The 12,510-nt window shown below is 45.9% G+C and overlaps 1 protein-coding gene and 2 pseudogenes across 1 annotated transcript; 2 read left to right on the forward strand and 1 right to left on the reverse strand.

The window, feature by feature from the left end:
* The first annotated feature begins 38 nt into the window (after positions 1-38).
* LOC136500052 (uncharacterized) lies at positions 39-2,126 on the forward strand (annotated as a pseudogene).
* A 1,752-nt stretch (positions 2,127-3,878) lies between these two features.
* LOC136501291 (E3 ubiquitin ligase BIG BROTHER-related-like) lies at positions 3,879-6,597 on the reverse strand. The gene is made up of 7 exons (XM_066496794.1): positions 6,139-6,597; positions 5,735-6,026; positions 5,549-5,616; positions 4,938-4,979; positions 4,702-4,823; positions 4,507-4,615; positions 3,879-4,269 (listed from the first exon to the last, which is right to left on the reverse strand). Exons 1-7 carry the CDS (start codon positions 6,379-6,381, stop codon positions 4,207-4,209), a joined length of 939 nt encoding a protein of 312 aa, XP_066352891.1. The 5' UTR covers positions 6,382-6,597; the 3' UTR covers positions 3,879-4,206.
* A 1,294-nt stretch (positions 6,598-7,891) lies between these two features.
* On the forward strand, positions 7,892-8,830 carry LOC136500053 (protein ANTAGONIST OF LIKE HETEROCHROMATIN PROTEIN 1-like; annotated as a pseudogene).
* The last annotated feature ends 3,680 nt before the right edge of the window (positions 8,831-12,510 follow it).

Raw genomic sequence — 12,510 nt, forward strand, 5'->3', positions numbered from 1 at the left:
GATTTTCGACAGGTTGGAGATAAGAATAGAGGAGGTGGATGCGCGTCAGCGTCGTCCTGTGCTTGGGGGACACGCCCGCGCCACGGTGGGCGGCGCACCCGGACCTGGGGGCGCGTCGCTGTCCGGCGCCCGCGGATTTCTCGTCCGCCCAGTTGCCCCCCCTGATTCTGATTGATGGGAGCACCTGTGTTTTGATTCGGATTCCTGCGGGTTTGCCCCGTTGGCGCCCGGCCGACCTGTGTTTGCGTTCGCCTCTTGGCGCCGCACGACGGTTGAGACTTGCGAGTTGGGACTGACTGGTCGGTTCTTGACTCTTTCGCGGCTGAGGAGAGCAACGGCGCTTTGCCTACCACTGTACCTCGCTGTCAAGCCATTGACATCCGCTTTCCGCTGCAGTCCTGCGCTACGGCCGGTGCTTCGTGCCAGACGGGCGGACTTGCAATGTCCACATCCACCGCCACCCTGTTCCGGTGAAATTTGGTGCTGCTGGTAACCGACGGTTCGCCGCCGACCATGGCACCGTACCACACGCCAAGAGTTGGCTTTTGTCCATGCAGAGCAAAAGCCGCTTTCCGAGCGTGTACACACAGGAATTGCGTGGGAAAGGATCCGCGCCGACAGCGGCACGGCCCCGGCGGACCCAAACTCGTGTGTCGCGCGCAGCAGTGATATGCTGGGTCCTGTTCTGTAGATCAAAGACTCCCACGAGTATGTATGTGTACTACGAGCTCTTGCCTGTGCTGTGCTCCCCGTGAGCCTGGAGATGATGGACGCCTTGCTGGCTCCGTTCTTCCCTGTGTTGGAGAAGTCGACGGATCGGGTGGTGGTTACTGGAGAGCGGCAGTCGAGGAGAAGCTCGGGAAAGTTGGATTGCTGTTTGGATTCAGTAAGAGGTTCCTGGATATTGGTGCAAAGGGCAAAGGCAGAGACGGTGCAATCGAACAGAAGGTGGTCTTTGGGTCGAGGGATGCATTTGTGAAGAAGGGTTTGCAGCGATCTGGTCTTGAGATCCCTGTGCCGAAGTCTGAGGCTACCGAGGTGCCAGTGCCGCCAAATGCGGGCGAGGAAAAGGCACAAAAGAAGAAGAAGAAGAAAGCCAAGAAGGCTGCACTTGCTGAAGGTGAGATGGAGGAGGCCAAGGTTTCGAAGCCTGAGAAGAAGGTAAAGCAAAACAAGAAGGAGAAGAAAGAGAAGAAGAAGAAAAAGAGGAAGGTGGAGGTTGTCGATCAAGGGAACGCCACTGAGAAGAGTACGATGGGTGATGGTATTGATGGCATGACATTTGATGAGGCGTTAAAGTCCAATCCGCAGAAGCAGTTTGAGACGGCTGCAGCGGCTGCAGCAGAAGCTGGTATGGCAAAGGGGGCAGCAGCTCAAGCGCTTCACCAGTGACAGCCGTTAGTGGGAAAGTCACAACAAAGAGGAAGCGTTCAAGATCTGCTGATAGGCTGTCTGAAGCTTCTCATGGGGATGATGGCAGCGAAGGTAATCGCCTTGTTCGCTTGGCTTATAAGTCGTACTTTTTTAGTCAACGAACAGTATTTTTCTCTCATAACAAATCAGTCAATAGTACTTTCAACCATGACTTATCAACCAAACGAACAGGCAGATAGGAGAGAAGAGTGGTAAGAAGGTGAGGTTCTCGATGAAGAATAATTTAGTTTGGAAACCTCACAATCCTTGACACCGCAGTGTTTGAGGCTGCCACCTTCAGCTCCTCCAAGAGGAAGCGCACTGAAAAAGGGCGTTTGGCCAGGGCCCATAGCACCGACGCCATTGAAGAAGGCTAAGGGTCCGTTAGTTCCCAAAAATTTTCACCCCAAAATGTTACATCGAATCTTGCGGCATATGCATGGAGTACTAAATGTAGATGAAAAAAAAACTAATTGCACAGTTAGGTGAGAAATCGCGAGAAGAAACTTTCGAACCTAATTAGTCCATAATTAAATACTAATTACCAAATACAAACGAAAGTGCTACAGTGGCCAAACAGTAGCCGACCCCAAAAAAAATTTGGGAACTAAACGCGCCCTAAGCCAAAGGCAAAATCTGCAAAGAAGGTCTTGAAGAAGCAGCCTTCATCTGCTGTGAAGCGCTTGCGCAAGTTGCAGTGTTTCTCAGCATGAGTTTTTTTTGGTGTATGGTGCCGTGATGGTCATATCTTTGTATCTTTTTTGGTTTATTACCATTACTTAATTCTTATCCTTTTTGTAGGTTAGTTTTGTACTATGTTGACTTCGCTGTCAGTTCATATTTGATGGATTGCTTAATGATTTGCGTTGTCTCTGTGGTAATCATGTGGTGATTGCAGCAGTAGTACTATAGACTGTAGTAGCTCTTATGTTTTCGGGTGTATTTGAGGTTTCCTGATGGACCCCTTTCTTTCCTGAACTACCCATCTTGCAGCCACGATTGCAGGTTAGAATATTGTTTGTGATATGTTATGTCACTGTTGGTACTCTGTTTAAGTTGAACATCAATACAGGCATGCAGCCAGCCAAGAGCCATTGTGGTTTCTGTTTAGATTGTTCTGTTTTGATATGGTTGTTCTAGATTTTGTGGTTATTTATGAAATTTGCTGAACTGTGGACAGACACGATTTGTAAAATTTCTAATGCTGCTGATCATGTTTTTGAACGTCCAATTTGTGGTAAATTGAATTTGACTTCATCCTGTAATTCAGAAACTTTCAGTAAGATGCAGGCCTTTTTACCTGTCCTGATCTATGCTTTGGAAATGTTTCGCAGACATGTCCTGATCTATGCTTTGGAAATGTTTCGCAGACAGAAGTACTTACGGTAATTTATAAGTTCAATCAAACCTGTTATTTTGTTCTGCTCTTCTGAGCCTAGGATGCGCTAATATCCAAGCTGTTCAGTTTCAGCAAATAAGCTTTGTGTTACCATTGGTCCTGAATTTGTATCTGCTGTGCAATTTAACAATTACATCATGTTGACAACTGTTGCTTTGTGCTAATTTACCTGTGATGTTGTTTGCCCATCACCATGGTCATGTGCTGCTTGTATCTGAATGTCAAGTCTGTGCTGTCAGAATTTTGTTCAGAACACTCAACAGCTTGAGTAGAGTAAACTATGTTACTATTTCTTCCGTGTCCTCCACTTCTTTAAACACATCAGGCCCTGCACTGAATGATGGCCATATGTTTGTATCTTTTTTTGCTCTGGTTTATCAGTACTTGGTTGTGAGCTCGTTTATGCACCATTTGGAAGGAAGGAGTTCTTATATTTCCTGTGTTTGTTTTAAATTTTCTACACAATTTTTATGAAATTCCCGTGTTCTAAAGTTAATCTTACTGTATAATATACAGTGAGTCTACCCAAACAGGCTTGACTGTAAGCCCATTTACTGTATACTGTAAGATTTTTCCAGAAACTTCTGTGGTACCTACAGTAAGTCTCCCCAAACAGGCTTGACTGTAAGCCCATTTACTGTATACAGTAAGATTTTTCCAGAAACTTCTGTGGTACCTACTAAACAATTTCAGTATCCGGCAGAGACAATTCCGCAGACCCCAGCATACCACTGTTCTTTTGACTCATGGATTCCTGCCCGTTTCAATGGGTGATCGGCACTGCTGACTTCCAAAATTTGCTATGCCAAAGATTTGGCAAGCAAAAAATTGGGCAAAAAAATTGCCATAGATTTGGCAAGCCAAATATTAGAGTTAGACAAGTTTTGGTAGCAAACCAAATACTAGCCAAAATCATAGCTTACCAAATCTTTGGCATATGGCAAATTTTGGATGCGAACCAATCAGGCCCCTTACGCATCAGTGCTGACCTGAGTCAACTCAACTCATTTGAACACAAGCAACATCTTCAGGAACAAAAATGCCCCGTATCAAAAAAAAAAAGGAACAAAAATGCCACCATTTTAAACATGAAAAGATCAGATAAATATTAAAACAATGGCTATTGTCTATTGGTATGATTGTTATTTTACATCTACAAGCAATGAATCACGAATGAATCATCAGCGTCTAATGGAATGCATAAATAACCAGCGGCGTGGCCATAAAAATAAGCAGCAGGTACAGGGAGACTAAGCCTGTTGAACTGAAGAAACCAGGGAAAAAGACCCATCCATTTCCCTTGCTTATCTGAACAATTCAACAGTTGCCGCTGCTTTTATTTCACCAATGGCAGATAAATATCAAGCCGCCGCTATTTTCTTCCAATTGAATAGTCATGCCTGCTTGTTCACATTGTTCACAGATGTGGAAACTTCAGCACTGCACATCGGGCATACCTGACACGGTCAAAGGATATATGTCAAATTCATGCAGTTCAGACACTTATCCATTATTCAATTGTATGTCCAAGTTGCGTTCAGAGTAACGCTGTTCTTGATTGTTTTATCATGCTAAATGGTGTATCTTAATAAAAGGATAGAATCGTAAAACCATTCCAAAATCCGATGTTTCCGGGAAAGCTTAAACATCATATTTAGAGAAGGATTTCAGAAAATATATGGTGGTGCTTATACCTTGTTTAACTGCAGCCACTGGTTTATGCACTCAGAATGGTAGGGATGTTTGCAAGGAAGTGCAACTAATGACTCGCCTTCGTCAAACTCCACACGACAAATAACACATCTGCAAATGAGTTTGATAAATCAGGATAACACTCTGCACACAGATAGCATTTTTAGGGACAAAGCATAAGAAAATGATGTTCATACTGTTCCATGTTGCCATCTTGCTTGTCTTGTGCCTGGTAAGTTACCGAAGGTAATGAAGCAATTGTATCAGCAGCAAGGCCTTTGCTTTCTGTACCGACAACTTCACCCAATGCAATTAGCTCCTGAAATCACCAGATTCATGAATGTTTAATTACACATCTTTCAGGTTCCAGGTTTACACGGAAAGTAGAAAAAATACACAAAACATCCTATTCTCTTCAATAAAGATAACTTGCCTCATAAGAGTATTCATCTGGATCAACATCTTCCCATGCATCCTAAAGTTCAAAATAACATAACAATTAAATATCAGATACCAGCTTTATTCCAAGGAGATTTTCAATCAATATTATCAACAAAATAAGAACCATTTCCAAATAAAAGAAATTGTTTTCAATATGAGATTTCAAATGGAAGCAGTTACATGATTGCTTCTCAACAACCAATCATCAATAGTAACATGAAAATTCTCATTCCGAATTAAACTGTTTTTAGTACATTCGATTAAAATTCTACACCCTCCATTCCAAATTGTAAGTTGTGTTTTTTTAATACATAGTTTTTACTTTATATCTATATACATAATGTATATCTAGATACATAACAAAAGCTATGCATATATAAAAGCCAAAACGACTTACACCTCAAGATTATGATGTACTACCACCGTATTGAGCTCCAAGAAATTTCACTAGCTTAAACAGTTCATGTGCTTGTATTATCACCACTAATAATCATGCATTTGTATTATTACTACTAATAATCTTAGGAATTCTTTATGAAACTATCCGAAGGTACATAATCTGATTCGTCCTGTTCGTGAACTGAATTAGATAGAAAATGTCACCTGTGTATGAACCCCATCATCTTCATCCTCCTCCTCGTCCCCAGCATCATCCTGCTCCATGGCTCGCCCTGGTACACAGCGGCAGATTAAGCATCATACAAAAAGGGGAAAAGAAGATCAAAGGTGACTGAATTTCGACATCAGTATTCGGTCAAAAAAAATTTCGACATCAGTCTGTATACTCACAATCACCGATCCCAACGAGCGCCATGAGCCTGTCGGCGACGTCGCGCTCCCCGGCGTCCTGCAGGGCGCGCGCGAAGGCCTCGTCGTCCTCGTACTGCGAAGGGTCCAGGTCGAGGCCCTCCTCGCCCCCCTCCGCCTCCGCGTCCCCAACCTGCTCGTCCTCGTCGAGCGCCTCCCCTTCCTCCTCGTAGTCGCTCCCATCGTCATCTTCCCCCTCCTCCTCGTCGTAGTCGTAGCTCCCGGCGTCCGAGATCGCGTACTCGCCGCCGGTCAGCATCATGTACGCCCGCTCCTGCAGAAAGCACGAGGAATCAGCGGCGAAGTCTCGTAGCAAGCCCCTACCCGGCTACCCCCATGGGGACCGATTCGGGCGCAACCGACCCCGCAAGATCTCCGGCACTTACCTGCTCCTGGAGGACGCGGGCGAGGGCGAGGTCGGCCTCCTCCTGGCTGAGGCTAGTGAACGGCCGCCTCCCATTGGCGGGCGGCGCGGCCGCCGACGCCGCAGCAGCAGCAGCAGAGGCCGAGGCGCCGTCGTCTCCAGCGGCGGACGCCGGGACGTTGGGGCTGGCGTTCTGGTTCTGGTCGTGGTCGGGGCTGGGCTTGTCGGCGCCGCCACCGCCGATCCGCTTGGATGAGCCGTCCATCGCGCTGAGCACGGCGGTGGGATTCGAGAGCGACGGAGGAGATGGGAGGCGGTGTCGTGTGCTTCGGTCTGCGCGTGGGGGTTAAAACGTTGGGAAAGCGGCGAGCAGCGCGGTGGCGGCGGCGTGATCTGGGTTGTGGCCGGTGGGATTGTGGTGTCGCGTTCCGATTTAAAACAGGGAGGATCCGGTTGAGAACGAGAGACGAAGACAACGGCACACCGCCTGTGATGCGTGGCGTGTTGCAGCGTTTCATATAACGGTGGGTGGTGGGCCCTTCATGTCGGCCACAGAGGGTCCACCTAGTCAGAATACGCATCGAATAGGTGACGGTCACGGAATGGAGCACAACGGAAGACAAGTTCAATTGAAAGTTTGAAACTTGTGGTCGACTTCTACCTTGCCGGCGAAGTTAGCGAGCAGCAGGCCGTGGGCTCACGGCAGGTAGACCATGCCTGCACGGGCCCGGCATCAGCATGCGAGCGCCAACTGGTTTCTTGCACGGATGCGCCATGGATATTCTTGAGGCGTCTGAAGGTGCAGGCACTGGGTTGATAACCTCTGCTTACGCTATGCGCTTGTACGCCGATAACAGATCGGCTCCAACCAGCCGGTGCCCAAATGATGGAGGAAATAAGTCATCTCAGGCCCCAAATCGTAAGCATCGCTGAACTTGCAGCTTCACATTCCGGCAGAGTCCAGAGCCAAGAACCAATTATGATGCGGAAGCAAAGCATCCATCCAGACATCTGGAGCCATAGGGTGTATTTGGGCAGGTGCTCAACCCTTAGGCTAAGCGCACCGCTCCTCCGCTAAAGCAGCCTGTAAACAGGGCATGGCCCATCGGCCCTGCCGCCAGCCGCCTGTATTTCGATCCCCAACTCAACGAACAAACGAACCTGCCGCTGCCGCCACTGAGCGTGGACTGTGCCGCCGTCTCCTTCCTGTCCGATGAGCTCCTCGTCGATTCCTTGTAGCTACGAGTGGCCATGGCCTAGAAGCATCCATTTGAGCTATCATATGCCCCACCTGGCAGCCCAAATAGCCAGATTTGATCTCGGCATGGCTGGCTGCTAGAGTGCTAGGGTTCGTCGCCTGTTCCCTCCACTCCATCGAGGTCTTGTTCTGTCCACCCCCGTCGCTTGTTCCCTCCACGGCCATGGCAGGCTGCTTTGGTTCTTCCATGTGTAGAACGTGGGTGATAGAGGAAGAGGAGGACGAAGATGATTTTCATTTGATTGTTGATGACGATGACTTGGAGGTACTGGAGTCGTTCGAGCTCGAGAATGTTGGACCCTCTCGTCGTAGACGTCGTTCCGATGGTCCACCAAAGCAGATACGACAGAGGGATCATGCGGTCGGGGATGCGAGGATCCGTGCTGACTACTTTGGTCCCAATCCTGTTTACTCGGCGTTCCAGTTCCGTCGACGGTGTGTTTCTATAATCTGGTAGTCATGGATTCCGTCATGTGTTACTTTGCAGTACATTGATAGACCTTATCTTTGTGTGTAGGTTTCGAATGCGCGTCCATGTGTTTGAGCGCCTTGTCGAAGCGATTGAAGGTGCAGACTCCTACTTCAAGCAAAAGGAGGATGCCATTGGCCGTCTTGGGCTCAGTGGTTTGCAAAAGGCAGTTGCTGCTATTCGCATTCTTGCAAATGGTCTACCTACTGATGTTGTAGATGAGTATGTCCGTATTGGTGAGTCAACTGCTCGTAAGGCTCTCCACCATTTTTGTCGGGCTATCATTTCTGTATTCGGGGAGTACTACCTACGCACTCCGAACGCGAAAGATGTAGCACAGCTTCTCAGAATTGGAGAGCAACGTGGATTTCCGGGAATGTTGGAAGCATTGATTGTATGCACTGGGAGTGGCGCAATTGCCCCTCAGCATATAAAGGCATGTTCACAAAGCGTGGGAAGCATCCATCCATGATACTTGAGGCGGTAGCTTCGCATGACCTTTGGATATGGCATGCCTATTTTGGCATGCCAGGCAGCTGCAATGATATTAATGTCCTTCAAAAGTCATCCGTCTTCTCCACATATTTGAAAGGCCAAGCAGCTCCGATATCATTCACCGTTAATGGTCACACGTATGACATGGGTTATTATCTTATTGATGGTATATACCCCAATTGCCCGGCTTTTGTGAAGACCATTTCCCATCCCCTAGATATGAAGGCAGCACACTTTGCTAAGGAGCAGGAAAAAGTTCGTAAAGATATCGAGCGCGCTTTTGGTGTCCTTCAGTCTAGGTGGGCTATTGTTCGAGGCCCTGCATCTGGTTGGAATCGTGAACAGATTAGGGATATTATGACAGCGTGCATACTTATGCATAATATGATTATCGAGGATGAAGGGAAACTTGCGGAGAACACGGACTATGACAATGTTGGGGTTCCTGCTACTCCATACCAGACCATAACCCAAGAGAGTGGAGTATATTAATAAACATCATAAGTTGAAGAATACCACCATCCATAGCCAGTTACAGATGGATCTTATCGAACACCAATGGATGTTGCATGGTTCATCCTAATCTAGGTTCTAAGATGGTCCAGCACAAGTGGCTACTCTACCTGCATATGGTTCTTTTGGAGTCATAAATATTGTAATCCTGTTATGTGTGGAGTCATGAACATTGAAATCCTGTTATGTAGGGAGTCATAAATATTGTAATCATGTTATGTATGGAGCTTATTATCACGACAACAAGTCCATACAACACAGACACAAGCTAGCCTTAACTGCAACAATCCTCAATGCAACACAGTACTAAAACATGAGTTCAATTAGTGAAAGTGCATTTGCCCCCTATGTGGGTTTTGGTGTATTGATGACATCCAAATTAGGGACTAATGTGATCTTAATGAGATATGTCGCAGCTATTAGTCCTATGAAAGATTCAAAGAGTTGATAAAGATGAAATGGTATCCCTCAATTCTTAAAGTTGTAAAGGTGAACGAACTCAAAGCGCTCTCCAAAGGTTTTATTTTTGTTTTTGAATTTAGGATCCGTCGCACTATAAAGAGGGATGCAAACTTAGTTGGTCTAAGGAAGATAGAGTGCTCAAGCATAAAAATAAAATCAAAAGAGAGACACTCTAGCACTCCACGAGCACGTAGAATATTTTTCAGTGACTGTTGGTGTCGGAAGTCACGACGTAAGCTGAAACTCCCGACCGTCGGAAGTCACGACTCATGCCAGAAGTCCTGACGCCCTATCACTTAGCCTGCGCAATGACAGTGGCCGTCGAAAGTCCCGACGTGAGTCGGAAGTCCCGACCCAAGTCGGGAGTCCCGACACCTGGGGGTTTGCTGGCCGCTGTCTGCGCCTGTCGAAAGTCCCAACGTACTTTGCAACTCCCGATAGTCGGAAGTCCCAACCCATGTCGGGAGTCCCGACACCTGGGGTTTTGCTGGTTGGCTGTCTGCGCATGTCGGAAGTCCCAACGTACGTCGGGAGTCCTGATAGTCGGAAGTCCCGACGTTTGTTGGGAGTTCCGACATTGACTTGCTCATGCGGACTTTGACCCTGTGTGAACAGTGTTTTCTGTTAAGGTCGGAAGTCCTGAGATCTGCGTCGGAACTTCCAACGTAGATCTAAATAGTTAGATTTCTACTATGAGTATAAATAGCCCTCTCTTCACTTCTAACCATTACGAACTTATTCACAACTCACCAACCTTCGTGTTCAATAGCTCTCAAGCAACAAAGGCACATCTCTCCTCCCTCCTTTGCTCCACTCTTCGATTCCCCTAGGGTTTTGAGTGAAAGGAGAGTGGATTAAGTGAGAGAATCACTTTGACAAGCTTGAGCACTTGGTTTCTTCGTCAAGCCGGTTGGATTTGCATCTATTACTCTTGGGGCTTTGCCCCTAGTCGGCTAGGCGTTGACCAAGAGCTTCCATCTTGTGGAAGAGTCTTGGAAAGTTTGTATTACCCTTGATTTCTTAGTGAAAAGCTCAAGTGACCTTTGTGGTTGCTTTGAGAGAGGTAAGGAGGTGAAAGAGACTCTGACCTTTGTGGTCACCTCAACAATGAGGACGTAGGAGCTCTTTTGTGGAATTGCCGAACCTCAGGATAAATCTTTGTATCCCGTGTGCTTGTTGTTGTGTTTACTCAAGATTACTTGTATTTGCTTGTCTCTCTCTCCCGAACTTCATTTTAGGGTTTGGACTCGATCTATGGTTTGGAGGCATTTTGGTGTCAAGGGAGTGAGCCAACATCTTCACCAAACCACTAGAAGGTGGTGTTGTAAGATTATTTATCCGCAAAGTTAAATTTGGCACTGCTTTTGTAGTTCATGTAGGCGTCAGGATTTTCTAGCGTTTGTGCTGGAACTTCTGACGACGTCAGGAGTTCCAACCCAAAATGTTGGGACTTTCGACATTGACTGACAAATTTGAACTTAGTATTTGTAGTTAATTTTTAGATACACCTATTCACCCCCCTTTATGCATTATTAGATCCTTTCAATTAGTATCAGAGCAAGGTCTTCTTTTAGCGCTTCACCGTGTGAGAAGAAACAATGCCGAAGTCCGACAAGATGCAAGCTATTGCCGCCGAGATGACCAAGAAAATAGCTAAAGAGTTGATGGCTACTCAAGTTAAGTTCTTCCAAGATGAAATGAAGAAGATGAAGATGAGATGATCAAGATGAAGGAAGAATTGAGCAAGAAGGTTGATGATGCAATAAGTGGTAAGAATGATACAACAAGTGACAAGAATGAAGCAAACAAAAATGTCGCTAGTGATATTGGAGCTGGTGAGCATGCTCATGGAAAGAGAATATATTCAAACATGAGCTTTGACTATGGACAACTCATTAAAGGTTCACCTCTATGTACTCCTTCCATCAACATTGGCAAGCCACCTCACTTTGATGGAACAAGATACACTGATTGGTCTTACAAGATGAAGATGCATCTCATTGCCACAAAACTTTGGGAAGTTGTGGATGTTGGTGTGATGATTCCTATCGATGAAGATAGAGAGATAACTCCGAAAGAAGTGCACAATCTCCATCAAAATGCACAAGCTGTAGCATTGCTTGTGTCAAGCCTAGCTCTGGATGAGTTTAGAAAAGTGAATGGAATAGAGAGTGCAAAACAAATTTGGGATACTTTGAAAGTGTCATTTGAAGGAGATAGAAGTGTGAGAAAAGGCAACATTGAGTTACTTCAAGGTGAATTGGAAATATTTGTGTTCTTGCAAAATGAAACAACACAATCCATGTTTGATAGGCTTATGTCATTGGTCAATCGCATAAGAGCTCTTGGAAGCACCAGATGGGATGACAACAAGGTTGCTAGAAAGATGTTGAGAACCTATAGAGCCAAGAACAACATGCTAGCGTCCATGATCATGGAAAGGCCTGGTTATGATGAGATGACACCCCAAGAAGTTCTTTCAAAACTCAAGAATCATGAGTGTCGAGATGAAGATGCAATCAATGCTCACAATCAAAATACTAATGCAATGGGATACAACAAGAGTGCGGGCCTTAAAGCAACTCAACAATATGAAGGTCAAGGTTTAAGTCAAGAGAAGAAGAAGAAAGTGAAGGATGATTCCTCAAGTGGAGAAGAAGATTTTGATGCGGAGGTTGCATTTGTGATTAGAAATCTTAGAAAGTTTATGAAGAAGAAGAGCAACTATAAGACTTATGGTGATGGAAAGAGAAGATTCAAAAAGAGGTTTTGCTATGGATGTGGTCAAACCGGTCATTTCATAGCCGATTGTCCTAATGAGAAGAAGAAGCACAAGCACGACAAAGATGAAGACAAGAAGAACAAAGGCAAGAAGAGAGGTGAAGCTCATCTTGAGGAAGAGTGGGAGTCAAATGATAGTGACTCAAGTGATGATGAGAAGAAGGGAGCCACAAACATTGCCATCCACCATTCTTCTTCACCGACCATGATCTTCCTCAACTCAACTTTACCACCAAAACTCTTCCCCAACCTATCTTCACCACCGAAGCTCTTCTCCAACCTCATCGACAATGACTACTACACTCCAACTTGCCTCATGGCTAAAGGGGAGAAGGTACATGTTACACCCGATCCCTCTAGTGATAAGTATGATAGTTGTGATGAGAACATAGAAGAAATTGAAGCAACCATGATAA

Source organism: Miscanthus floridulus, chromosome 13 (genome assembly GCF_019320115.1).
Source record: "Miscanthus floridulus cultivar M001 chromosome 13, ASM1932011v1, whole genome shotgun sequence".
Taxonomy (NCBI): Eukaryota; Viridiplantae; Streptophyta; class Magnoliopsida; order Poales; family Poaceae; genus Miscanthus; species Miscanthus floridulus.